Source organism: Marmota monax, unplaced genomic scaffold (genome assembly GCF_021218885.2).
Source record: "Marmota monax isolate L192 unplaced genomic scaffold, Marmota_monax_Labrador192_F-V1.1 WCK01_AAM20220418_F8-fsc00051, whole genome shotgun sequence".
Classification (NCBI taxonomy): Eukaryota; Metazoa; Chordata; class Mammalia; order Rodentia; family Sciuridae; genus Marmota; species Marmota monax.
Window position 1 is genome coordinate 5,932,819 of NW_026695202.1, and position 26,987 is coordinate 5,959,805.

General features: G+C 54.7%; 1 protein-coding gene across 2 annotated transcripts in view; it reads right to left on the reverse strand.

Annotated features, from left to right (window-relative positions):
* The window catches only part of Syn3 (synapsin III), a 427,730-nt gene continuing 400,743 nt past the window's right edge, over positions 1-26,987 (reverse strand). For both annotated transcript variants that reach the window (XM_046429615.2, XM_058574327.1), the window contains exons 8-14: positions 24,137-24,279; positions 18,990-19,064; positions 15,189-15,291; positions 11,262-11,396; positions 10,431-10,518; positions 5,347-5,638; positions 1-2,217 (exon numbers count right to left, since the gene is read on the reverse strand). In XM_046429615.2, the coding sequence (XP_046285571.1) occupies positions 2,085-2,217; positions 5,347-5,638; positions 10,431-10,518; positions 11,262-11,396; positions 15,189-15,291; positions 18,990-19,064; positions 24,137-24,279 (969 nt within the window). In that variant the 3' untranslated portion in view covers positions 1-2,084. The remainder of the gene's footprint in view (positions 2,218-5,346; positions 5,639-10,430; positions 10,519-11,261; positions 11,397-15,188; positions 15,292-18,989; positions 19,065-24,136; positions 24,280-26,987) is intronic.

Genomic DNA, 26,987 nt, shown 5'->3' on the forward strand with positions numbered 1-26,987 from the left:
TGTTGGCTCTAAGGCCCCCGCCGCCTCCTGCCTGGGGGTGTAGTGAAATATGACGAAGGTGATGCTCCCAAGGCAGCTGCGGCTCCCTCCAGGCGACAACGCTGGCCATCTCCCAATCTGAGCTGCCCCGGGATGCCCCTGTGGCTCCTGGCCAGTAGTGGCCTGCTTACAGTCCTGCCACAGGGCACAGGCTGAGAGGGGAGGAAGGAGATGCGGCACAGTGAGGTCTCCCGTGCCACCAGGGATCGTCCCAGAGACACTGAACTCAACAGGACACAGGCACAGAATAAGGGAGGTGGGGTCTTCTGGGTACTGGAAAGAGAACCAGGCCCTCACCAGCTGTCCCCTCACCTCATGCCACGGCTGGGTTGTTTTGTTTTGTTTTTTTTTTTTTCTGCTGATCCTAGTCAGGGCCAACCAGGCCTCGGCTGCCAAACCATGGCTCTGAGTGGTCACTGACAACAGGAGCTCTCTGATGTTTCTTATGCTGGAGCTGCTACTTATTACTGAATCCAAGACCAGGGATCCTGACCAGGAGGAGGAGAGGATCTCTAACGTAGCTCAGGCTCTCTTACTATCAACACTGACCTGATCATGAGGGAGGAAAGAGGGCAAGATGGGGATGACCCTAAGGTCCAAGTGGGCCTCTGTCAGCCAGTCAGGTTAGCACTTTGATACTGAGCCAGTATCAGTCTCTAGCCATTAACCCGTGAGGCCCAGGGTTCTAGTGACCCAATGCAGGAGAGAGTCTCTGTCCTTGTCCTCACCACTTCAGTCTGGGTGGAAAGGACACAAAGGTGGTGACTGTTTATGCTCCGGGGAACCTGGCTAGGCCTCAGCTGATTGCTAAGCAATCTGCAGGGCTGGTCATTACTAGAAGCCACTCCAGGCCACTTTAGTTTCCACCTCCTTCCCGAGGACAGTGAGGGGAAGACATACTCAAGTTTCCCAGTGGGCTGTGAGGAAAACATGGTGAGGTCACAATACTCTGGGACCGGAGGCTGCTTCTGCACCTATGATGTTTCTAGCACCAGGTGCTTGGTGACTCGGGACCGCTCTGGCTCCACTGATCACAGGAGGTGGGCTGGGACAGGGGAGAGAGTCCTGTCCACTCTGCCGTTCACTTGCTTGGTCAAATAAGTTGGATAAAATAAAGTTAGAGCTGATCTTTTGTCCTGCAGGAATTCCAAGAGCCTTTGCCACCTACTTTGCACTCTGCGTCTCCAAAGGAGTCCCCTAACAGCCCACTTGGCCATGGGACCCTCTTGGAATTGAGAGGCCCACCAGGGCCTTGCGGGCAGGGTCAGTGCAACGCTGACCTGGAGCCCTTCGGTCCCCTGTCTTGGTCCGCTGATTCTCCCTGGGTCCTGACACACGGGGAGGTGGCGAGGATGGTCAGGATTCCTACAAGAGCCTGTGCCCACCGCGGCCGTCCAGCTAAGGGCAACCCTCGGCCTGGGGGCACCCGAGGGCGTCTCTCTGCTTCTGTTGTTTAAAGGCCCCACCTGTCGCCCAGGTCTGGCTTCTTCCTGTTACCTCAGGTCTCCCTCCCCCGCCTGCCCTGGCCGTGAAGGGCCTTTGCCCGCTGCTCTGAGGGCAGGTGCCCAGCATGGAGGGTCAGAGCGAGCTTGGGCAGGGGGTAGAGTCCCTGCTGGGGTTTTTCTTTCTTTGCTGTTAAAAATTATTGCCTCCTGTGTTGCTAGGTCAACTCCAGGGGCTGCATTGGATCGGGGTGGCCAGGGCCTGGGAGGGGACCCGGCCCAAGGGCAAGCACAGCACTAAGGAGAGATGTGGAAACTGTGGAAACTGGGGCACAGACGTCACTGGTCGGGGCAGGGGAGCCAGCGAGGGGACGGCGGGTGTTGCGGTCTGTCTAGAGGCCGATGTCGGGGAGCCGGGCGGCTCTCCAGGGCCCACCTCTCATTCAGACAGCGCTGGGGTCATGACGAAGGACAGTGGGGACACATGGAGATGGTCAGTCAGTTCCTGGGTCGAAGACATTTAGAAAGTGTGTTCTCGGGCCCTGCCTCCTCTTCCTGCCAGGAACGAAGGCCGAGGAGGAGGCTGCCCTCCGCCCGGCGGGGCTAGTCCGAGAAGAGGCTGGCGAAGGACTTCCTCAGGTTGCGGATGGTCTCGGCCTTCGCCTCGTCCTCACTCGGGGTCCCGCGCTGGGAGGTGTCCGAGGTGCTGAGGCTGTTAGTCAGGGACTGAGATTTGCTGCAAGACAGAGGCCAGGAGGTTGCGGGGCCAAGGCCCGGGCTCCCGAGGACATGGGCCTGGGGCTGTCCCAGAAGCCAGAGGCCTGAGAGACCAGAACCCAGGTGTGGCAGCCCTTACCTGGGACTGGTGGGGATGTCACACAATCTGCAAGCGCTTGCTGAGATCCCCGCTTGTTAGGTACAGTGGCAGAGGCAGGTCTTGCTCTGGTGGACTCTCACAGCCAGAGGGGGCCGCCCCCAGGGCTCAGCTCCTTCCGCTCACCCAGGCTGCCCAGGCAGCAGGCCTCGCCAGGGAGGCCGGACCTCCCTAGGGAGGCCAGACCTCCCCCGGCCTGTGTGCTCAGACGTCCTGGGCCAACTAGGGTGCCCCACAGTGGGAATCCAGATCTGACCCTCTGGGCTTCTGTTCCCACCTCTTTCCCGAGGCCTTTACTGTTGCCCCCACCCCCACCATTTTGGAATTTTCATGGTCCCAGCTGTTGGGACCCCAGTGCTTCACAGGAGCTGGCCTGCAGCCATCCTGCTGAGCCCTTCCTGTGTGCCAGCCCCGGGGCCAGCTGATGGGGTGCAGGGACAAATGCAGCATGCCCTACCCTTGAGACCTTCACAGTCCAGGGGAGGTGACATAGGATGGGACGATGTGGATACGTCACGAGTTTAAAGGGTCTGCACACCGTCTTGTCAACACATTAAAAAATGGAGATAACTCTTCCAAGTGGGGACTAGTTTTGCCCCCCGCTTATGACCCCACAAAAGCCTTATCCAGGATGAGGCCCAGAGTGGGTATCTGGTAAATATCTGCCAACTTGAACTAAATAAAACGATACTCTAGGGCTACGGGTGTAGCTCCGTGGTGGAGCACTTCCTAGCATGCACAGGGCCCTGGGTTCATCCCCCAGCACTGCCAAGAAAATAAAGATGAAAAAATAATAAAGGATATGCTAAACAAGGAGTCAGGAGACGTATGGGATTCCAGCTAGATGACCACAAAGCCAGTGCCCAAACTGGCTCAAGTTCCAAAGCTCTCGCCTGCCCTGTGAATAGCTGCGGTGATCTTTGTACACGGGGACAGGCCGCGCATTTCCAAGCTTGCCTGGTGCCTTAACATTCTAAGCACACACTGTGCAGAAACTCATTTCATTCTTACAATAACCCCGTGAGATACTGTCTCCATTTGCATGTGAAGACACTGTAGCACAGAAAAGTTGAGCAATTTATTGGAGGTCATTCAGCTTTTAAATGGTGGATCTGGGATTGCAACCCAGGCAGTCTGATTGTAGAGCCTGTGCTGTCAGTTACCTGAGGGTCACTTGTTAATATCTATCAAACTGGGTATTTTTTTTCCCCACAGTGACAAGGAGTCAAGAGATTTATGAGTTTCTAGCTAGATAAACCACAAAAAAATAGATGTTCAAGATTGAAACATTGTTTAAATTAAAGCCAGATATTTACTTAAGTGGACTAATTAGATAATCATAGTACAACAATGTAGTGGAATACTATACAGCTATTAAAAATCTCAATGAACAGGGTGGAAGAGGTCTAGGTTGTATTGTTACTGAAAAGTAAGAAGCCTAGTGGTGTGGATAGGGCCATAGTGTAAGAAAGCGAGGAGGGGATCAGAGGGTACATATTTCTATTTGTATAAGGAAACACTGGCAGGACAGACAAGGAATCAACAAATATGGTCATCTCTAGGGACCAGGGGAGCAAAGCACTGGATGGGAGTGGGGTTGGTGTGAGGCTTTTCAATGTCTATCTTTTATATCATTAGTGTCTTTAAAATCTTTGAACCATGTGAATATATCACCTATTTGAAAAAAGAAACCATGTTATCACGGATGCCTTGGGTTCTGTCCTCACCCTTCTATCTACGAACAATGGGAACTCGGCCAAGTTCTGCAGTCTCCTTCTGCTTATTCATCTGTACGACGGGGATAGTGAGAGTCTTTAACTTCTAAGCTCACGGGGACCTAAGAAAACCCAACCTCACAGAGTGCTTGGCCCCGAGCAAGTGGGCGGTGGTGTGGTCTGGGGAACTGTGATGATCGCTGTTCGTGTCCAGGTACAGGGACAAGTTTCCAGGAGCCACATGATTGGGATCCCTCTTCCTGTAAACTAAGAGCGAGCCCTGAGGGGAAGCAGGATGTGCGTGTGTGTCATGAGGGTTATTTAAAAAATGACCAGGCCGGGCTGGGGTTGTAGCTCAGTGATAGAGCACTTGCCTAGCATGTGTGAGGCACTGGGTTCGATTCTCAGCACCACATATAAGCAATTAAGTAAAATAATAACCATCAATAACTAATAAAAATATTAAAAAAAAAATGACCAGGTTCCTCCCACCCTGTGGGCCACCCATTTGCAAGGTGCTTCCTTCCGCCAAGACTCTTTCCCCACCTTGTGAATCTGGGCACGGCCAGGTGACCTGCTTGACAAGGGCAGGTATTCAGCTTCCCAGCCGGGTCCCCAACGCCTCAGGCCTCTACTTTTGCCCTGTTAGAAGCAATCCTACCAGGCGAGGAGGAGATGCCCTGGAGACAGGGCCAGCTGACTGCCAGCACCACCTGGCCCCAGTCAGTCCACCAATCCACAGGAGTGACCCGGGGAGGAGGGCTGCCACACTTGGCAGGGAGGAATTCACGTCACCCAATTCAATTTACATTTCAGGCGAAAAGCAAGTATATATTTTTAAAGTATCAACACACCCCATGCAAATACCCCAAATGATTCACGGTTATCTGAAATCCAAATCTACCCTGGTATTCTTCATGGTACCCGGAAGTTCTCCAGGAGACACAGCAGAAGAATCGTCCAGCTGTGTTAAACTCAGAGTAAACTGCCGAACCCCCAAATCGTGAACAAAGGAAAATGGTTGCTTTCTTAAGCCACAAAGTTTGGGGGAGGTTTGCTAAGCAGCAAGAGGTGACTAGTTCATGGCTTCTGGAGGGGCACACTGGAGCCCTTCCCCGTCTCCCTGGGCCCTGCCCCACCCAGGCAATGCCCCAGACCAATTTCCTCCCATTTAAAGCCCAGGAGAAAGGCCTCATGGGGTCTGTCTTTGCTCTGAGTCCCTGACCCTGAAGAGCCCGGCACCCAATCTCCTGCTCCCAATGGCCAGAGCACTTACTTGAGATGGGGATGGGGTGGTGCTGTCTTCTTGGACTCGTCGCCCTGCTGGGAGGTGCTGCGGCCCTGCACGGGGGGCCGGGGCTGCGAGGCGAGGCTGGTGCCCAGCTTGGAGGCCTGGTTCGGGGAGCTGCCCCCAGATGCCCGGGAGAGCTGTGGAGATCCTGGCGACCGCTGCTGCTGTGGGGATCCAGACTGGGGGCTCAGGGGTTGCTGGCCTTGCGGGGAGAGCCTCTGTTGGGAGGGGCTTCCGGATCTGGGGGTCTGAGGAGACTGGGCTTGACGAGGACCCCCTGCAGGCCGAAGGAAGGGTTAGGTTCGCATTCATGAGGCTCAACAGGGCTGTGCCCAAATTGTTGTTTACAACAGTAAACACTGAAAACGAAATAAATACAAAGCCATAGGAAGTCTTCAGGTGCCCCGAGGCGCATCTGTCCAGTGGAAGAGGCTGGGGTCATCATATCGTAGGATGTGGCAGAATAGCATTAAGTGACAGGGATGCTATTGATGGTATATGCTGAACACATACTGCTAATAAAAGTGGCTTATATGACAGCATAGATGTTTTATTCTTTTGGCACAAATACATAAAGCTATGTGGAAAAGAAAGATTGAAAGTTGTTCATAGAAAGTTGTTCATAGAATCCCTGGGCCTAAAACTCCAATGTGCCCATGGATCATTGGGGATCTTGTCAAAATAAAGAACTTGACACAGTAGATCTGGGCTGGTGATGCGGACCACATCGTGTACCCCCAGATTGGTACGTTGAAGCCCTAACCCTCAGTGTGACCGCTTTTGGAGGTGGGGTCTTTGAGGAGGTAATTAAGGGTGGAGGAGGCTATCAGGGTGAGGGCTGGTCAAGTGGGTGGGGTCCCCAGAAGAAGGGGAAGAGACATCAAATGTGGGTGTGCGGCTGGGGAAGAAGGAAGCAGTTGCCGTCTGCCAGCCAAGGAGAGAAGCTGCACCCAGAACCAGACCTGCTGACACCTTGGTCTTGACCTTCCAGCCTCCAGAGCGTGAGAAATAAAGCTGCTGTGATCTACGGCCCTGTCTACGGCTCTTTGTTGTTACGGCAGCTGGAGCAGAAAACTGCAGGCAGGACCCGCAGATCTGCGTCTCCTACAGGTTCCCAGGTGATTCTGCAGCTTTGAGTTACAAGGCCCTGAACATGACCGCAAAGGCGGGGGTCATGAGGGACTCGGATTCTTCTCTTGCTGTTGAGCAGGCAGAAGAGGTGTGGCTTTGAATCATCCCTGAGTTTTGGGATTGCTCTCTACATTTTTCTAAGAACTTTCGAGAAACTGGTGGAGAAGATGCGACTCTGCTCTTTGTGCAGAGGTGGAGACACAGTCCTTCCCTTCCCAGGGCTGCCCTGAGTCCTCACGACATCTTTGTGTGAATTAAGAAAATTTAGCTGCTTTCTCTGGTGGCAGCAGCTCTGGCCAGGTGCAAAGGGAACAAGGACTAGATTTTAGCTGACCCTTCCCCTTGGACACGGAGCCAGTTGGGCACATTTGCCGAGGGCATGACCTGTCTGACTGGTGGCCCTGACTCTCTGCTGGCCCCAGGAGCCCCAGGAGCCCCAGGTCCTGACTCAAGCCTTGTCAGGAACTTGCCACGTGACTGTGGGGAAGTCACACAATGAAGTCATTGGGCCATACACCAAACAGCCCTCCCAATTAAACATTTTTGTGTGCGTGGGGAACACTTTCTAAATTGGATTAAATTACAACCCCAGTTTAGCAAATGATGGCATGTGGCTTTGAACCTTGACCTCTTTCATGACCGTAGATGGGAGGACCCCTTGATTTCAAACTCCAACACCTCCGGGCCAGGCGGGTATGTAAATAAACAAAGTGGAGGAGTGTCAGAAAAATAACTGCTTTAAAAAACCCTTCCCTCTGGACATAATAACAGTTCAGAGAACTTTCTCTAAAGAGGTGCGAGCCTAAAGAAAATAGCCATTGACCGCCTGTCACCCTGGAAGTGACAACACAGAGGAGCAGGGCCTGAGGCAAAGGCAGAGTCCTTGCTGGGTCCAGGGATCAGCCCTTACTAGCCTGCAGCTGATGGCTCTATGTAGGAAGGCAGACTCACTGTTTCTAGAATTTCTGTATCTGTCATTCTAGTGGCTTGGGAGGCTGAGGCAGGAGGATCAAGAGTTCAAAGCCAGCCTCAGCAACTTAGTGAGGCCCTATGCAACTCAGGGAGACCCTGTCCCTAAAATAAAAAGGGTGGGGGGGGGGAAGGCTCTAGAAATTGACAGGGGGGGAGGGTGGGAGGCTTAACATAAAATCTAGATGTTTAAGTAAAAGTTCCCGATTTTTAAATGTTGGAAACTGTTTTATTTCTAAACCCCCTGCAGGTCAAATAAAACATCATGTTTTCTACATGGTTCTTAAACTCCATCCCCACCCTGGGCCAATAATATTTTGAAAACTCTGTGTGCTCAACTCATCAACTTTAAGTCTCTATATATCCCTTGGATTCATTAAAAGACACCCTCGTTATTTCTTTTAGTTTTTTTTTTTTCGGAAAAGCATACAATTTAGCATTTTTTATTTGAGCACAGACACAAAATATTATGTATAAAAAGTCTTTGCCGAATCACAGGATTGCTGCTAGAAAGCAAAGTTTATTGAAAGGAAACCTTCACTGTTACTGAGTTTGAACAATAATGTGATCTTGTCATTGGGGGAAATTGGTGAAAACCTCAGTCTTCAATTAGGCTTGTTTGAGAAGATAAATTAGCCTTGTTATTTTTAATCCGGATTGATAATTCTTGGAGCGTTTTCTTTAGTTACCTTAACTGGTTTTAAATCGATTATTTTTCAACGGACTAGAAGTGTGTTGAGCTGCATGTTCCTTAAAATAATCTCTCTTTATCCGGCGTGTTTCTGCTCTGGGCAGAGAGGAAACCACAGTCAGTAGCTCTCTGTTTTGAAAGGGGGCTCTGTTCAAATGTGTTTTTTAAAAGTCAGACCCGGGCATAGTGGGAAAGAGGGGGCAGGCAGAGCAGGCCAGGAGGCTGGGGGGTGACGCGTGTTGTTTGGAACATTTAGAACTAGGGAAGTCTTGCGAGGCAGACAGAGGGGTTGCGTGAGGTACAAGGATCCTTGATGATAACCAAGAACAACCTGGTTTTTAGATTTGTGAGTAAGACAGGTTACTACCAGTCAGAGGTTCGGAATGGTTGTTGACAGTGCGTGACAGTAGGAAGAGCTGATGTCTTTAGGCCTGCTCTCTCTGTCAGACACCTCGCTAACTTCTTCACCCGCATTATTCTGGGGACAGTTCCTCATCAATACATGTGACCACTGCTTTGTCCTCCTTTATCACTGAGGAAATTGAGGCTGGGAGAGGGGATGACGTGAGGTCACTGGGGTGTGTTCTTGAAGGGCCTGTTGGGACCCCGGACCCTTCTTCTCTCTCTGCCTCCTTGACTTGAGGGGAACAGGCTTCCTCAGCTAAGTCCTCCTGCTGTCCTGACGGACTGTGCCCCGGGCCCCAAGCACAGGCGCACATGTAGTTAACATTCAATAAATGTGGCTTTCTTTCAGCCCTGGGGTTGAACTCTGGGGGTGCTCTACTACTGAGCCACATCCCCTGCCCTTTTTATGCTTTATTTTGAGACAGGGTCTCTTTAAACTGCTGAGGCTGGCTTTGAATTTGTGATCCTCCAACTTGCAATCCTCCTTCCTCAGCCTCCTGCGTCCCTGGGATTACAGGCGTGCAGTACCCTGTGCGGCCCTAGTGTTACTGTTTTAAATTGTAGAGGGAACTGAGCATCAAAACTCTGGGGATTTGTCAGAATAGAGAATGAGAGAAAACTTCAGGACAAAGAAAAAGACAGGAGCAAGAGTAAGCGGGGAAAGCCTTCTCTGGCCTTTACAGTGGATGTGAGTCTGAATAAGCCATTGTACTGCGAGACCATGCAACTACAGACACGGAGGCTGAAAGGTCAACTAGCCCAGCGTTTTGACAAGTGTGGTGATTTTTAGTCTGTGGTCAAATATAATTTCGATAATTGTGCATATATTTTGGAGTGTATCGGGGGGAAATAGTGAACATCAAATTCATTTATGTGAAAAAGTGAGATAATATAAAAGAATACACTGAATAAATGACAGTAACAGAGAAAGGGAGGGAGGAAGGAGAGGAGGAGGAAGGAGAGGAGGAGAGAGGAAGGAGAGGAGGGAGGAAGTCCTGAGGAAGGAAGGGGCAATTTTCCTTAGATTTATGGAAGAGGAGACCATCTGCTGCCTAAGGTTGATTTTTTCCAAGAAGCAATACATGTATTGTGTTCACGATTGTGGCTGGGAGGCCAGACGTGATAGAAGCTCTTTCTTTCTGGTCAATTTTAAAGCAGATCTTTAGAGATTGCAAGGAAGCTGCCCGGCCTGGTGGCTCCCTGCAGAGCTTCTCTGGAGCTGCCGTGGACCCTGGACCCCAGGAGGGCAAGAGAGCAAGGAGGGGTTTCCTCCCTGCACCTGCTGGCTGCATGGGAGAGCACCTGGGCCGCACAGGTTCCCGGGAAGTGCTCCTAGCTGTTCTTGCCATCTGGTCTCATGGTGGTATCCATACTTATCCGTCCCCTGACAAAGGTGGCATTTATGTAGTACTGCTGGAATGTTTTTGAGGAAGGATTTCATTTGACAAGTCATGTCTTGTGTTCTGCTTTTTCTCCTCTCTCACTCCAGCAGGTTGGCTCATGCATCTGGGAGCTAGAAGTGAACACGTTCTAGAAGGTCTAAAAGGCCAAACTGTCCATCTGCCAATTGCTTCTGCCTCCCTGGGCAAAGCTTCCACGGCCATCGCAGAACAAAGGAAATACGGATGTCTCCCCCGTGGAGAGCTTGGGAGGCTAGAAAGTGCCTAGCCCCGTGCACAACCCGCACTGAAACGCAGGTCTACGTTCTCTTTCCTTCCTCCTTCCCTGTCGCTAAAGGTGTGTCGTGACGCACCTCACGGTCGGTGTGGAACAGGTGTAGTGTTAAGATGGATTCTTCCAGGGTGCCCTCTGGAGATCCCGTGCGCCACCCTCGACATCCTCCCTGAGGTTCCAGGGCTGTCCTGGCTCTTACCTTGTGGAGGTGGGCGTGGCTGGGGCTGTCCCAGCTGAGGCCCCAGCTGGCCTGGCCCAGGGGATTTTGCGGGTTTGGTCTGCGGGGCCTAAAGCGGAAGAGAAAGGAAGTCTGTTGCCATCCCCGTGGCCATTTCCTTCCTGGGTGGCGCCAGCTTTGGAGAGAGGGTCCTTTACTGAGGTGAGACCTAAATGCAGGCGTTCTTAAGTGTTCTGTGTAACAGATCTCACACAGGTACGTGTTGGGGTGGCCACTACCCAAGACAGAACATTCCAGAGCAGAAGGCCACCCGTGCCCTCCTCAAGTTCAACCATCAACCTGACATCTGTGATCATGATGAGGTCTTGTGGGGACAGCAGGATCTGGGTGGGGGCAAGAGCAAGTCTCGGATGAGACTGCAGCCAGAGGGTTCTCTGCAGAGTGGGTGGGTCCTCCTTGGTGGGGGCTGTGAGGGGAGGAGCCTTGTGGGAGCTTGTCAAATTTGGGGTTGGGGGCTCAGGAGCACAATAGTCTCCATCATCTGTGCCCTAGGAACACACAGGGGACCTGTGAACACAGGCTCTTGTTCAGGCCCAGGATGCGGGCAAGGGATTGTGACAGCTGTCAGTGCTCTCTGCCCACAGGTGCCTGAAGGCCAGGTGGGACCAGATCTCTCTCTCCAGTAGGGAGGAGGGGCCCCTAGAGACGTCCTGAGTCCCCCCATGGGGACGCCCACCTCTTCCCACCTCATTCCTATCTACCCACTGTGGCTCCTTCCCTGGGATCCCTCTGTTGGATCGAGAGGCTCCAAGTCCAGACATCCAGCATGTTCTTTATTCTGGAGAATCTTACCCATGGCTTCAGGGGTGAGGGTACTGTGCCCCCTGGCATTAGGAATTGGCTCATTTTGGAGACAACGAGGTCAGCCATCAGCTGCTTGTCCTCTTCCACATGCTCCCCGATCAGGGGCATTGAGCTGTCCATTACCTGTGGGAGAGAAAGGAGGGGTGAAGGACCCCATGCCTGCATAGCGGAGGCAGCAACGTCCAGGAGCAGCCCTGGGCTCAGGACCGAAATGACCACTAGATGGCGATGTCCTCCATGCAAACCACCCAGCCCTGCACCTCCAGCTGCAACTGGGCTCCTCGAAGACATTCTGTTCCCCCCTGTTCAGTCTAAACCAGCTCCCTGGGTTCAGCTCTGGTCTGCCTACAGATGTTGGACTAGGGCAACGTGACCATGACCCAGGCTGGGAGTCTTTGCTGACCTTTTCCGTATTTTTCTTTGGGGAGCTGGTATCCGCCCCCTCCTTTCCCACTGGGCCCCCTCCAAGGGTTGGGTCTGGCCTCCTCTCCTCTGGCCCAAGGTCAAGACTTTCCACAAAGCCGGAAACAGTAAAGGTGGGGGCTCCATCAGGACCAAAAAAAAAAAAGGGGGTGGGGTGGGGGTGGAGGTTGGAATTGACCCAGGGTTCAGAGAGAAGAGGAAAGAGGGGAGGGTTGTTCTGTAACACGCAGGCCTGGGGCCAAAGTCACTCTGCAGAGACCTGGCCTTTCTCTAAGGAGACAAAGAGGTGGCCTGAGAGGTGAGGACTGCCATTCTGCTCTTTCTACAGATGGAGAAACTGAGGCCCAGGGATAGAAGGGATTTGCCTGAGGCCACATAGGACAATGACCCGGGTGAGTCCCTGGGCAAGGGCAGCTATGGAAGGCCCTGAAGGAGCGTGGGCCTTGGCAGGCCTGTGAACTAGCTGTGTTCTCACCCTGTCTCTCTCTTCTACCTCTGGAATCCAGCCGCCAGTGTTCACCTGCTCCACCCACCTCAAACCTCCGGACTGCTCTCCCCTCGTCACTGGCTCTGGACCAACCAGCTTCTCGTCCTCTGGGTCCTCATGTTCATGATTTGCTCTTCCCACTCCTGGTGGCCTGGGTAGCTGCTCCTCCCTCAGGGAGCACCTAGCCAGCCCTTCCTCCCGGAAGCTGTCTCAGATGGAGGGAGCCAGCTCTGGGAGCTGATGCTCCTTCTGCCCTCACTGGTTGGCCCACTGGAGAGCTGTGCTATGGGCTGTGAGGTGGAGTGGGGGGACGGAGGTCCTGCAGCCGCCCGCTCATCATGCTAGGGGTGGGGCCTGCCCCGTTGCCTTGGGCACTTGCCAATCTCAGTAGCTCTCCGAGGCAGGTCTTGTTAGTGTCCTGATCACGGTGGTGGGGAAACCGAGGCTCACAGAAGTGGCACCTTCCTTGTCACCAGGAAAACTCTCACCGGCTCTCCAGGGTCAGAACCCAGAAGAGGCAACAAGGGTTCCAGGCCTGGTTCTGCCACAGACTTGCTGTGAGACCCTGGGCACGTCACTATTCCTCGGTGGGGCTGTTTTTCCCTTGGTGATAGACTGAGGGGTTTGAGCAGCTGCGAAGACCCCTCCAGCTGGACCGGCGGGATCTGTGAGTCTAAGGCACCCCCTGAGCCTGGGAGGCTGTGAGGCCGACTGCCCTGCGGATTCCTGCAGGGGCCTGAACACTCCTCAGGGGCTCCTGGTCTGTGCCCAGGTCTGCGATACCGGGATCCCAGTGCCCGCCACATGGACAGTCTGGGTTACAACAGCTGTGTTGAGTTACAGCTCTGGAGTCTGTCCCCGGCCTGTCCTGTCCTCTCCCCCTGACCCTGCCTACCCTCTTTTGGCCTGGTGCGTTCTCCACATTCTCTGCAATGGAAAATAGTGACCACGCAACCTCAGGTCACACAAGTTTGGAATCCCCACAGTGGACACAGCCGAGGAAAGTGGACACTTGGTGTCCCCAGGGAGACATGCTTCCAGTGAGCAATGTCATTGCCTGGACAGGTCAGAGAGGGCCTTTCCCCCGGGGATTTCACTGTGAGGATCCTCACCAACCATCACAAACGCTCTGTTCTCCCCACAGTGGTGGCTAGGAATCCATAATTTTGGATCTCTCCTGCCTTTTTCTTTCCTTAATAGGAAAAAAAAATACCTTTTAATCTTAGTGGCAAGCTTCCCCTCTCCCCTGATCCTACCCCAAACCCAAAAGGAAGGGGAACAACCCCGTAATGTTTCTGAGAGAAAAGAAAAAAAATAATTCGAAAGCCACTTTTTTCTGGAACATTTTTGAGAAGCTGTTTTCTTGTGTCTTGAAGTCCAAGCCCACTGCTTCTCTTTCTTTTTGATTTGTTTTTTGTTTTTAATGTGAACAGTCTTTCATCCCTGAATCTGTGGGGGCAGGAGCCTGGGCCCACGGGTGCACATTTTTCCTTCCTAAGAGTGAAAGTTGAGAAAACCCGGAGGGGCAGGCCCTCGGGGGACCCCTAGCTGCCACTTATGGATGGCGGCAGGGCCTGGGCGGGCGTCTGGCGTCCCCGGGGAGATGGGAGCGGGAGGGCCCGTGGGGTCCCAGGAGCTCTGATGTCCCAGGCAGAGGAGCTGTCACCCCGCGCTTGCTCAGAAGCTCCCAGGGTCTCCCCAGGAAAGTGGGGGACTGGCCCCTCCAGGGTACTGTGTCCCTCAGTGATTCTGTCCCTGGCTCTTCAATATCTCCTCTGAGGAGGGGACACTGGGGAATTTGAGGGACAGTGACAGCCAGACGGAAAGTGTTCTTGCCCGGAGAGGAGCCCTGTTTCCAGGGAAGGGCTGGCTCTCCACGGTAGGGGCCACTCATCTGCAGGGAGCCTCCTGGGGGCGCTGGGGACGCTGTCCGTCCTGGACTCCCGAAATCGCCTCCCTGGTCACGTGTCAGTGCCCACTGAGTCACCTGGTCCTGCTGCACTGTGGCTCCCTGGGGAGCCTCGAAGCATGAGGGCCTGGGGGATGGCTGGCTCCTGTGGTCACCCTGGCCATGTGCTTCCCATTAGCGGCCCACGCCCTGGGGAGGGGGCAGCCACAGGCCTGGTGTCAGCACCGGCCTCCCCTGTGCTGGGGAAGTGAGTCTCACGGAGGGGGGGGGAGGGCGGTGTGTGCGTGTGGGGGGGCACGTGTGCGTGTGTGTGTGTGCATGTGTGTGTGTGTGAGCATGGAGAGCCCAGGCCAGAGTGGACAGCAGCGGACAGCAGGGCAGGGAAGGAGCTGAGGAGAGTGGGGAGGGCTGGGGACCAAGAGGGCCACGGGGAGCCACGGAAGTGGGGGATTGAGGGGTGGGGGGCTGTGCAGAAGGAGGGTCTTGGGGGGGCTCGCCGCAGCCCCTCTGGGGGTGTCCCTTACAACTTCGTTTCCCAGCATCTTCCCCCGTCACCCCTGCACACTGTGCCCTTCTGGACATTTGACACCCGTCCTTTACCTGTTTGTCACCCTCTGCCCTGTCAGCCTGCAAACTCCATGTGCCGTGGGTTCACTGCTGTGTCCCCAGAGCCACACGCCGAGCCCACAGGAGCCCCTGAAGCTCATATTTGTTGAATGAACAAATGACAGAGTCTCTGCATAGTGGCCAGGGGAGTGTGTCTACACGCTTGGACACGGAGGTCACTGACAGGGCCCAACGGGACAGGATCTTGCTGACTCTTGGCCTGCCACTCTTCTGTTAGGGTCACAGGCCGGGACAGCTGTTCAGCTGTGTCCTGAGCTCTGGAGGCCGAGCCCCTGATGCTGCTGAGGTGGGACGGGGCGTACGAGGGGCGGGCAGAAGCTTCTGGAAGCTGCTCACTACAGCCTGGGCTGCCTGTGCCAGGCCAGGCGCAGGCGCAGGACACAGCTGACCGTGCTGAAGCCAGGACTGGAGTCTCCCCTCTGGCGCCTGCCAGGTAGAGCCAGGCCGGGGACATCGCTTCAGGCCTCACCTCAATGATGTAGTCCCTGCCGTCCTTGCTGTGCACGGCCTTGACGGCACAGATGTCCAGCCCGCCAAACATTTCTGAGCAGCTGTCCACCCACAGCCTGTACCTGTAGGGGAGGACAGATGGACAGAGTGAGTGCTGGGGAGGGCAGGGGGAGGGGTCAGGGGGAGGGGGAGACACAGCCATGCAGAGGCAGAGAGTCCCAGCTGACAAAGAGGAGATGAGAGACTGTGAGGGGCATTCAGGAGAGACAGGGACACTGGGGGTGGGGGGGTGGGGGGACAGGGAGCCACGCTGGGAAGGAAGGCAGAGGGAGAGAAGGAGTGAGTGTCCATGATCTAGAGACCCTCACCCCTGCAACCCGGGCCCCGCCGGCCCCCCAGCAGTGGGGAGCTTGTCCTGCTCCTGCCTGAGCCTCTGCAGCCCTTTTCCCTTGGGAAAGCTGCTCCAAGGCTCCAAACATCCCCCTGGGACCAAGGCCTGCGGGGGACAAAGGGCGCATTCTCCCCCAACTTGGGGTGGGGGTGGCCGGGCGGCCTGGCAGGCTGCTCCCGCCTGGCCCCGGGGCCTGGGCCTCTGGACCCTCGGCTTTTGTTCCCTTTCCAGCCACTCCAAGGCTCCAAGGCCAGTTTGCTTTGCTGGGGACAGATCTCAATGCTGGACTTTGACCTTGCAACAAGGGGCCGGTTGTATCTGGAGAAATCTTCCCGCCTGCACTTGGCTTCCCTTGTGGGCTGGATTTGGGAGTCACAGGGGACTCTGTGTTAATGTTCTTGCTTCTCTCCCCACTCTCCAGGGTCACACGGGGCACGCCTGCTCTCAGATCTATTTGTGTCTCTGAGCCGTGAGGCCCAGAATGAGGAGGGATCATGGCTGAAGTGCTCTTAGAACTCACTCTCTTATGAGTGCCACTGAGGCCCAGAGAAGGAGGGCGGCTTGCCCAGGTCACACAGCAAGGCAGTAACAGAGCCAGGATTACCTAGGTCTCCTGGTTCCTGGCCGGGTTCTCTCATTCAGCCTCAGCGAGAGTGCAGCACGATTAAAAGGAAGGATCCAGGCCTTCTGTGCCTGGGGGACCGACTCCTCATTCCTACCACAACTCCATTAGGGAGGTTTCAACCCCCCTTTATTGATGGAGAAACTGAGGTTCAGAGAGATTAATAGAGACTGTGTGGCTTCCAGCCCTAAGTCCTGTCTGATTCCCGATCTCACGTAAGCTGCGCTTCCTCTCGCTCAGGAAAGCCACAGCCCTCCTGTCCCTCCTCAGTCCAGGAGGCAGGGACGTGGACTATTGCTACTATTTCCTCAGCAGTTTAGGATGATCCTTTCCCTCTTGCAGCCTCAGTTTCCTCATCTGTGAAATGGAGTGGCCAGATGGGGTTCTGGTTGTGTGCTGGAATCACTGGGAGCATTCAACCAACACTCAAACAAGTATCTATTTTTAAAACGCTTCTCATGTGAGTCTGATATGTGGTCACATCGGGAGGCAAACCTTGGAGGCTCTCAGAGTCCTCTGTGTTCTGATCAGGGTCCCTATATTCGGTTCCCAAGGCTCACTCGTGGGGCACTAGTTTAGGGACAGCTGCTCTGAGACACTCGTGAATCAGGCCTCTGACAATGGAAGAGGGATGTCTAGACCTCAGGCCAGAGGCAATTGGCTTCCAGAGCCTGTTTTCAAACCATGAGTATCTGGGTGGCCTTTGGCTGCACCCAGGCGGCCGGTAGCCAGGGTCAAGGCAGGGACTGCAGGGTGGAACCCTGTGGGAGAGGCTGGAGAGCGCGGGGTCCCTGCCCGCTCTGGCCGGGCAGGACTATCACCAACCCAGCCTCATCCCTGGCTTTGCCCAGGACTCAGCTACCTGGTAAAACCGTGAACCAGGCGGAAGTAGGGGCCAGAGCCTGGTTAAAGGGCCCCAGGGATTTTGGCCATGTGGGCATGGGACTGAACAGGCCCTGGGGTACTGCCCTTGACCCTAAAGGGAAAGTGAATTCCAGGCCAGAGCAGCCCCATTCCTATGGTCGGTTCCTGCAGAAATGGCCCTTGTGGCTTGGGGCCAAGCAGAGCCAAGAAGATGGTGGCTTGCTGCGGACATCCATGAGCAGCTTGGGAGGCCCTGGGGAGGGCTGGGCTCCCATTCCTGAAAGGCTGTGGAGAAGGGATCCAGGAATGTCACATGAATACCCATGGGGAGAGGTGTGGGTCCACTCCAGTCCATCGGACTCCCTGGAGCCAGGTGATGAGCTCAGCCTCTCCAGGCTAGTGAGGGCAGGTGGGCTCCCAGGTAAAGGCAGCAGCTGCCAGGTAAGGTAGCTGGGAAAACAGGCTCTCCTCCCTGCCCCGGGCTGGACTGGGTCAGGCACTGCATATCCCTCTCTTCATCTTTGCTGGAGCACATAGCCTTCATCTTATAATTGAAGAAGTTCAGAACAGTTCAGAGCTTCTCCAAGGTCACACAGCATGGGTCAGGGCCACTCACTGCAGTTCATGGGGACTTTCTAGTCCTAGAACCGGGCCTAGCTCAATGACTGGCTCCCACTAGGTGCCCATCGAATAGCTGACAAAGAGATGAAACAAGTACCAGGTCCTCTGACTCCTCCATTCTTTAGGACGTCATCAGGCACCATGTCCTCGAGGGACCCTTGACCATTCCTCCCTGGTCCCCTCTGGGCGCCCCTTCTCTGAGTGCCCACTGCCGGCTTAGGGCTCCCTTCCGCCCTGTTCACCACCTCGCCCTCTAGTTGTTTCTTTGTCCCCGTTCTTAGTGGGGAGCCAGGGCAGGGGTGGCTGCTGGGCTCTGTCCCAGTCCGTGGGTCAGTTATTTTCCCTCCATTTAAAGACTCCTCGACGCCCCTCCGCACTGATCGGCCGCAGGGGGGCGGTCCCATCCGACCTCCAGGGGTGGAGCCTGGCCTGAGCCCATCCAATCACAGCACGCGGCCTTCTCGGGCACAGTGATTGGTTCAGGAAGGGTCACGTGCCTCAGCCCCGGCCAGTTAGTGACTAGGGCTCAGTCGCTGGCTTTTCGGTTGGTCCCTGGGGAGCTAGGTTTTCCGTCTGCCGGACCTGACACCCTGAGGGCCCAAGCCCGGAGGCTCCGGGGCCGCCATAGGAGAAGCACCCGCGGGAAACGCTCTCCTGAACAGGGTGGAGAAGGAGTGCCCAGGCCTCCCGGAGCCTGGCCCTCAGGAGGGGAGCCAATAAGTCCTCAAAGCAAGACCCCGTCACTTGGACCCTTCAAACGGATCCAGAGTTCTTAAAGGGAATGATTGGATCTTTCTACTGTGGCCTCTTTAGTGCTCAGCCCAGTAGGGCATGCAGTTGGCACTCAATAAATGTTTACTGAATACTTAGAGCTTTCTGACCCCAAAGCCCGCACTAAGTGCATTGCTACCGTGTACTTGTGAACAGAGGTCACCCGACAGGCAGGAAAGAATGTGGGTGATTGGCCCGGGAGCAGGTGACAGCCCTATTTCAAGTGAGGATGGCTTGCAGCAAGTGTTTGGAGGGAGAAAGGCCTGCATGAGGCGCTCAGCCAGAGTGCAGCCAGGAAACACTCGAGGAGGTCAGCCCTTCCTGCGGGGAGGATCAGGAATCTGGGAAAGGAGCGATTCCATTTCCCCTGGTGCCCTAAAAAGGGTGCTTCCTAAAGAGAAGCATGGGGACTCCCTGCTCCCTTCCCAGAGCAGTGGGCAGGGGAGGCTCTGGACAGGGTGGTGGCATGCTTCACAGGGCTCCTTGATGTCCCCTCCCAGGTCCTGCCACAGCGGCACACCTTGTCTCCCTGCTCCCCATCCGTCTCTTACCTCTCAGTCATGGCCACCTGCTCCAGCATGGCGGAGCCTGTGTTGGCCTTCCAGTTTCCAGAGATGGAGGTTCGCCTGTGTCCAAAGACAAAAACAGAACAAAACAAAAACAAAACCCAACAGTACATCAGGGACATTAGGGATCGCTGTCACTGGTCTATTTTCCTTCTTTGCTTTGGTTGTTAGGAGGCTCTGTTTCAAATATCTGGCTCACATTAGTTGTGGTATGCACCTTTTTGGTATGTACCCTGTCCTCAGCCTTTTTTTTTCCCTGTTTTTATTTCCTTTTATCCTGATTGCTTTATTTACTTGTGGATCTTATGTAACTGTTCTCTAGGAAGGTTTTGGAATATAAAGATCAAATTTAAAATATACTGATACCATCAGATAAAATCCCCCCAACCTTGGTGGTATAGGTTGGAGCTAAAGTGTTCCCAAGAGGCCCACATGCTAAAGCTTGGTCCTCAGCTTGGTGCTATGAGGAGGTGGAGGAATTTTTTAAGAGGTGGAGCTTCATGGAAGGAAGTTAGGGGGATACTGAGACACTGGTATTTTTCTTCCTTGGCTCCCTGGGTGAGCAGCCTCCTCTGCCATGTGCTTCTGTCACAATGTACTGTCAGCCCAGGCCCAAGGCAATAGGTCTAAGTAACCATGACATGAGATCTCTGAAACCAAGAGCCAAAATAAATGTTTCCTCTTTGTAGGTTGATTTAGCTCAGGTATTTTGTTACAGTAACAGTAAGCTGACTAATATACCTGGTGTCTCCTTTTTGAGGAGAACTAGGGCCATGTAGCTTCTGATGATTCTGGAACTTTTTGTGGGCCCCAAAATGTAGGAAGAATGATCCTTAGAGACAAGTGGTTACTTTTCCATGATGAAAAGCAGGACGTTCTGGCCTGTGCCTGATTTGACACCCTTCTCTGTTCCTTTTCTGCAGCTTGATCTGCTCCAGCAACACCTGACCTCCCTTCCCGTGCCCCAGTGCACATGGCCCCTCCCTAGGTCATGGCCTGCACACATTCTGCCCTGTACCCTGTGTAGCTTTTGCCTCCAGCTTGCCCACCCCACCCCAAGTTCTGATCATACTTAGGCTTCATCTGAAACATGCCTTCCCTCCAGTCTACGTTATCTAACAAACGAAGACTGCTTGGCACCACCCCCTGCACTAAGCTCTGCTGTGCTGATCCAGCTTGTAGTGATTGCTCTAGTGTCTTGTCTTTCCTGACGTGGGGATCCCCTGAGGGCAGGGGATCTGTTTCAGTGCATGCCCTGAACCCCCAGAGCCCAGTGGAACCTGGCATGTAGTAGGTGCCCAGTAGCTACTGAGTGAATGAAGGATAGTGTATGCTGTGGGGGAATCCAGAGAAGCCACCAACCACCACGGCACCTTTGCACCCACCAAAGACCCAGTGAGCTTAAGAAAATGGCAGAGGTGAAGCCGTCTGTCTGTCTTAGGGGCAAGTGAGGGTATGTGGTTGAGATCAAAGAGTGAACTGGGGAGAGGGATTGACCCAAGAATATGTCTATAAAGAGAAAATCAGATGTGTAAGTGCTGAGAATTCATGGCGGCCACAGAGTGGACACAAGTTCATTTTGGTTCCGTTCAGATCGACTTGATTCAACTCGGTTTGGCAAATGCTCACAGGGCCACCCTGTGTCCTGGGCACTGGATGAGTCTGAGTGTGCTGAGATGACTCCTTGGGCTGCTCACGGTCTTCAGGGTGGACCAGCCTTGGAGCCAGGGGCTAGTCACGGTGGGGTTAGCAATGGACACAGAGTTAAGGGCTCTGGGGAAGTCAAGGTGGTAAGAGAAGGTAAGAACTGATGGGAGTTATGCAGACGTGAGTTTGCATCTTGGTTCCAGGGTTTTCTAGCAATATAACCCTGGGCAGCATCTCGGAGTCTTTATATCCTCAGTGGTAAAATGGGAGTATTTGGAGTCCCAGCCTTGTAGGGACTTGTGTACGTGAAAGACCGCATTCCCATAGGCCTCCGAGCACAATGGGAGCTGCTATTATTTTTAGTAAGTGGACACAGGACAGGCAGGCAATCTAAGGACTGAAAACTAGCCAGATGGCGTTCCTTCCAAGAGGAGCGTGTAGTGATAGCTGATGTCTGAGGAATGCTTTCTGTATCTGAGACACGATCCAAGGGCTTTATAAGTCCTGGCCCATCTCAGCCTCTCCAAATCTCAGGGGATGGGCATTCTTCTCCTTTTTTCTCACTGTGTGGCAGAAGCCACCAAACTGTGTTCTTAACCTTGACTTGATCTTAACTTGTTCTTAACCCTGTCTTCTTAACCTTGACCTTGACCTTCCATGGTGGAGCCCAGGGGGCCCATCACAGAGGGAGGGAAGGAGGTCTTGTTCTTGGCCCGAATGTGACACTGTCCCTGGGATTAGGATGAATGGAGACTGTGACAAGAGCATCCACCTATACAACAAGTTGGCTTAGTCCACTTGGGCTGTAGAAAGAACAGAGATTCGTGTCTCCCTGTACTGGAGGCCAAGAAGCCAAGGTCAAGGTGCCAGCCCACTCAGGGTGCGGTGAGGACCCACTGTCTGGTCCCGTGCTGGAGGAGGCAGGGGTCTTTCTGAGCCCTCTTTAGAAGAGCATTAGAAGGATCCCATTCTTGAGAGCTCTGCCCTCCTGCTCCGATCCACTCCCAAGGTCCCTCCACCTCATGACATCACCTTGGGGGTTGGGATTCCACACGTGACTTTTGGGGGACAGAAACATTTAGAGCACAACATAGGGCTATGGTCTAACCTCATTGGAGCAGGTGGAGGAAGAGGTGCTGAGTGACTTTGGACCGAGTGGGGACAGTGTGACTGAAGATGAGAGGTACTGCACCTGGCTGTGTGCTACGGTGGGTAAAGTCATCTCCACGGCAATGGGTGGATGGGCTGGAACTGGACACATAGATAGATAAGTCAGTGGATGGCTGATGGGGGGAGCCAGGATCTCCTCTGTTGGAGTGGGAGGGTGCAGATAAGCAGTCAAGAAAAGGCCAAGAGGAACCACATCATGCCAGATAAAAGTCACAGACATCGGTGGGACTGTTTTGAGCTTAATGTCCATAGGATGGCTATGTAGAGAAATGATCGTGGACATACATGTTCGTGTGGGTGAGGAGTCACACTCCTATTTCTTTGCCATATCGGACGAGAGAATCTAAAAGCTGTGACACCTTAGTAGCAGCCACCACAGCCTGCCCCGGGTGCAGGGCAGGATGTGGGCCATCGAGGAGGCTGAATGGTCAGGGCAGGGAGGACATTCCTCCCTGAGCTCTGGCGTGAGCCGCCTTCCTTGGATGTGAACAGCCCAGGGTCCAGGAAGCGCCACGGCATGTGCCAAGTCGGAGCTGTCAGGCCAGCGAGGCTCAGATGAAGAATGGGGCAATGAGGTCATCCTCAAGAAAAGAAACTGGGACAAGGTGTCGTCAACGTCAAGTGCCAGCTCCAACAATGCAGACAGGAGGAAATGATATCATGAGGGCTGGTGGGGGCCTCAGGGACGTCGGGTGGCCTTGCTGCATGTGGCGTGACTCAGAGGGGCAGGGAGGGGATTTTATCACCCTGAGGACATCTGAGAGCAGTGGCAACTCTGGCTCTCCCTGGGGCTGGGAGAGGGTGATTGACGAGGCAGGAGAAGGATTCCTTCAGCAGGGGCGCCATCCCTTTCCTGGGACTATCTGCCATCATCTCCCCCAGTGCCCCAGGCAATGGCAGAGTGCAGTGGTGACAACAGAGACGGCAGGGTCCTCAGAGTCTGACATCACCATCTGGCCCTTCACACAGGTCTGCTGACCCCTGGCCTAGGCCATCCAGGTGTTGCAGAATCAACTCTCGGCAATCCAGGGGCAGACCTGCATGGCCGAGAACAGCAAGACTGTCTTTACAGAAACAGGAGGCAGCTGGATTTGGCCCGGGGACTGTGACTTGCTGACCTGACCCTGGGCACTTGCTGTCCTGTATGGAAACATGTGGACAGAAAACCTTTCCAACTGTCTGGGACAACCGTTGAGGCTCACCTACAGAGCCACGCAGTCCGAGCTCCGTACACCCTTGGCGGTCAGGCTCTCTGGGTCTCATCATTGCAAGTGGAACATTCCAAAGTGAAGACAGAAGTGGCGTAACAGCTGAGTCCTCTCCAAAGAACGAGATCTGGCTACTCCAGAGCTCTTACGGCCTCAGCCCTGGGGGGTCCAGCACTGCTGAGCCACGTCAGGGGTGCAGGTGGGCTGGGTCCTTCTGTCTCTCATTTCTTCCTTTTCCTTTAGATACGGGACCTCCATTCCCACTGGGGAATGGCCCTGAGCGCATGGCACACCTCCCCTCTGGGACGCCCCTAGGGGTTGTCTGCCTTTCTCCAACCAATAAGAGCATGGCCTAACCTGGCTGAAGCTTCCCTGGTCCTGCAACCGTGATCTTGAGATAAGCCCTGAAAACGATTAGGACAGGTTCCTCGCCAGCCGCAATGCCCTGGGAGCTGCCTAGTATCTCTGGCTCTCAGATCTTGGGGCCCGCTCTGGATCTTGACATTTCTAAACTTGGTAATTCAGAGGCTTTTTTTTTTAAGTTTCTTATCACCCATTGTTTTCTAGCCATTCACTTGAAAAAACAAAACAAAACAAAAAAACTCTTAAGATAGCCAGCTGTGGTTTCTGTTCCTTGCAGCCAGAGAAACCCATGTCACCTTTGGTCTTCTGGGATCCAGAGAAGCCCTCCTGCAGCTCACGGTCCCCAGTTATCTTTTTATATACCCAGATCGGATCATGTGCAGAAAACTGAAGAAAATCCTAACCCAGGCGTCCAAAGGCCTGCTTGACTTGTCCCCAGACTTTCAGTTTTGACTGCCAAGCGTGCTCACCCGCCTAGCTGCAGTCCCCAGACAGGCCAAGTGGCTTCTTTCTCAGAGGGGAGCAGCCCTTACTTGTTGGAGGTCCACCACGGTGTCCACCATGACACACTATGAGCCCCTCAGCCTCACAGACCAGAGAGGAAGGGCAGGGAAGGAGGCAGAAAGGGCCAGCCGTGGTGTGTGGAGGGAGGTGACCGTGTTTGGGTGGAGGAGATGGCAGCAGACACCCCCATCCCTGTCGCCCCGCCCCTCCTCCCAGCCCCCAGCCCTGCGGGGGACTCACATGTAAGCCTTGTAGTTGGATCCGATTTTCTGGATGCGGATGTCATACTTGGAGTCGATGAAGGCCTCGGTGGTGGCATAGGTCTTGGCCATGGCCACCACGCTGGTGATGTCCTGGTAGTCGTGCTGGTTTTCTACCTTGATCTGTGTGGGAGGATGAGGGTGTGAGGGCCACCCACCCCGTACCAGCTGCACCCCCCAGAGCCAGGATGGCGCTGTGGAGAGGCGGAGACCGAGAGGGCCACCCGCCCAGAAGAGGGACAGACGCAGAGGCAAGTCATCCCTCTACCTACGTGCACGAGGTAGAGGACGAAGGAGCCACCCCATGTGGGAGGTCAGGACCCCTCTGTGGAAGGGCCGGCTCTGCAGGGTCTGGAAGGACGACTACAGGGTGTGGATGGGCTGTGTCTGTCGCACAGCTGGTCTTTGGGGGCGCAGCAAGAGCCTGGGTCACAAGGTGTGGTGGGGAAGGGCCTGGCCCATGGGGACAGGAGGGTGGGGACAGCTGGGTGGGGACTGAGGCCGTGAGAGCTCTGATCAGGAGCTCAGCCTTTAGCCTGAAGGTTCTGGAAAGTCACAGGAAGAGTGAGAGGAGTTCAGAGAGCAAGTGGTTTACTTTGTGTTTTTGAAAAAGTCACTCAGGCTGTCAGTGAGTGAGAGGCTGCTCCCCTCTGAGAGGGTTAAAGGGAGGAGTGTGCAGGGGGCACAGAGAGAGCCGTTGGAAAGGAGTGTGTGTGTGTGTGTGTGTGTGTGTGTCGGGGGGAAGGGCCTTGCTGGGAGTTGTGCTTGATGTTCAGTGTGGGGAGCAGGTGTGTTGTGTCTGCCTGTGGGTGTCACATGCTGCTAGTGTGTGTGTGGGTCTTTGTGTGTTCGTGTGGGGTGTGTGTGTGTGTGGTGTTTGCTATGTCTGCAGAGTGTTTGGGTGCAGTATGGAGCATGTGATGTGTGGGCAAGCGCTGGGCATGCTGGCTATGGGTCCCAAGGCCTGGGGACAAATTCTGTTTACTGGGCTCAGGCTGGGATCACAGGGTGGTGTCCAGGGGTCAGGGAGAGGTCCTATCCCAGGGGAGCTCACAAGGCCAAGTGTAGGGGACAAGGCCAAGACTCCAAGACAGTGATCTCAAGACAGAGCAGAGGCTCCCAGCAGCCATGGACAGCTGGGTGTGCTGCCCCCTGTAGGTGCCCTGCAGCTGGCCATGGGGCCCCTGCTTGTTCAGGTGGCTCTCTCCCCCTTCTCGCCTCACCCAGATAATGGAGGACTCTGCCGGCCCAGCGCAGGCCAAGTCCAGAGGCCCTCAGAGGGCCGGGCTCTGGGCGGTCAGTGTGTGGGAGGCTCCCCCAGCCCTTTCCTGCCTGCCCCTAAGTCTCAGTGCTGACCAGCCATGCCTCCCCGACGATGCCCCCGCTGTGCGGGCCAACCTCAGAGCCTTGTGAAGTGACTTCACAGCTCTCCCAACAGCAGTGCGAGGCAGGCAGACTGGGCACTGTCAGGGCACTTTGCAGAGGTGCATCTGAGGTGCCTTGGCTTGTCCCAGGCAGACGGCAGGTAAGCCCAGAGCTGGGAAGGAAGCGCTGGCCTCCTGGGCACAGCTCTTCCTTGACCACCTCAAGGCCTGCGGTGGAGGCCTGCTGCTCTCCCAGGAGGGCTGAACCCCGGGGCCAGCTTGGAGAGAGGCTGGCAGGCCTTCCCTCTGTTGGCCCCCGAGAGCAAGGACTGGAGCCCCACTTTGCAGAGAAATAAAGGAGACCAGCAGGGCTCCCTGTTTCTGTCCCTATCGCACTCATCCGATTCCCTCCTCCCTCCCTCTACTCTTCGTTCTAATCTTCGGTGGCTCTGACTGCTGGCTGCTCCCTCTTCCTTTAGTAAGAGGACCCCTAAGTTTAAGTGGGTACCTGGTGTCCCAGCTAAATTACTTTGTTCCTGTCTCCTGTATAGATACGGTCAAGTTTCCAAATCCAGCCAACAAGAATTGAGCCCATGGGATGTGAGCAAAGATGAAGGGAAGCCTCCCTTTCCCTTTTTCTCTTTGGCTCTGGCTGGGATGTGGACGTGATGGTTTGATCAGGAGCAGCCTTCCTGGCCCCTGAGAAGGAAGCCCCGTGTTGATGATGGCTGAGAAGCCAGATGGTGTTTGGGCCTCCAGCTCTGTGGAGCCCCCTCTCCATGCTTGGCTGTTATGCTCAGACTCTTACAGGACACAGAAATCAGCTTTGATTTGTCTGAGCCACTGTGACCTTGGTCCTGGGTAAAGCGGCCACTCTGTTTCTGCCCCGTAGTTTGAGCCTCTTGCTTTTCCTTGGTTCTTCATCCTGGGGATCAGCCTGATGGAGGATCTACCGTCCTGCTTCTCGCCCCCAGTGACTCACCTCTGTGCCTCTCTGGCTGTCTCTACACCCTCATGTCCCACACCAGAGGCTCGCTCTTCAGATGTCACTCCTCCCTTCCCAAGAAAGTGCATTGGTAGAGGTCACCTTCGACGCCCTCGCGTGCGTCCTGCAGGAGCTCCCGGGTCTTCCTCCTGCTGTGGCACTCAGTAGCATCCAAAGTCCGTGAGCTTTTAGAGGTTTGGTTTCCACCCACCTGCCCTCTCAATCCTTTCCCTTTCTTTCTGGAACCTTCTTCCGTCTATCTTGCCTTTGTCCATCTTCAGCCGACACCTGGGGGTCAGGTGGGGGGAGTTGGGGGAACCAGAATGGAAGGTGGAAGCTCGCAGGGAGCCCTTGTCTAAATCCCCATCCCTGGTGGCTTTGGAAAAGACCGGAACTGCTCCTGCCCCTCGGCTTCCCAGGACAGCACAGCCCCGGAGGCTGCCTCGGAGGCGCCCATTGTCTTCACATCCATCTCCTACTTC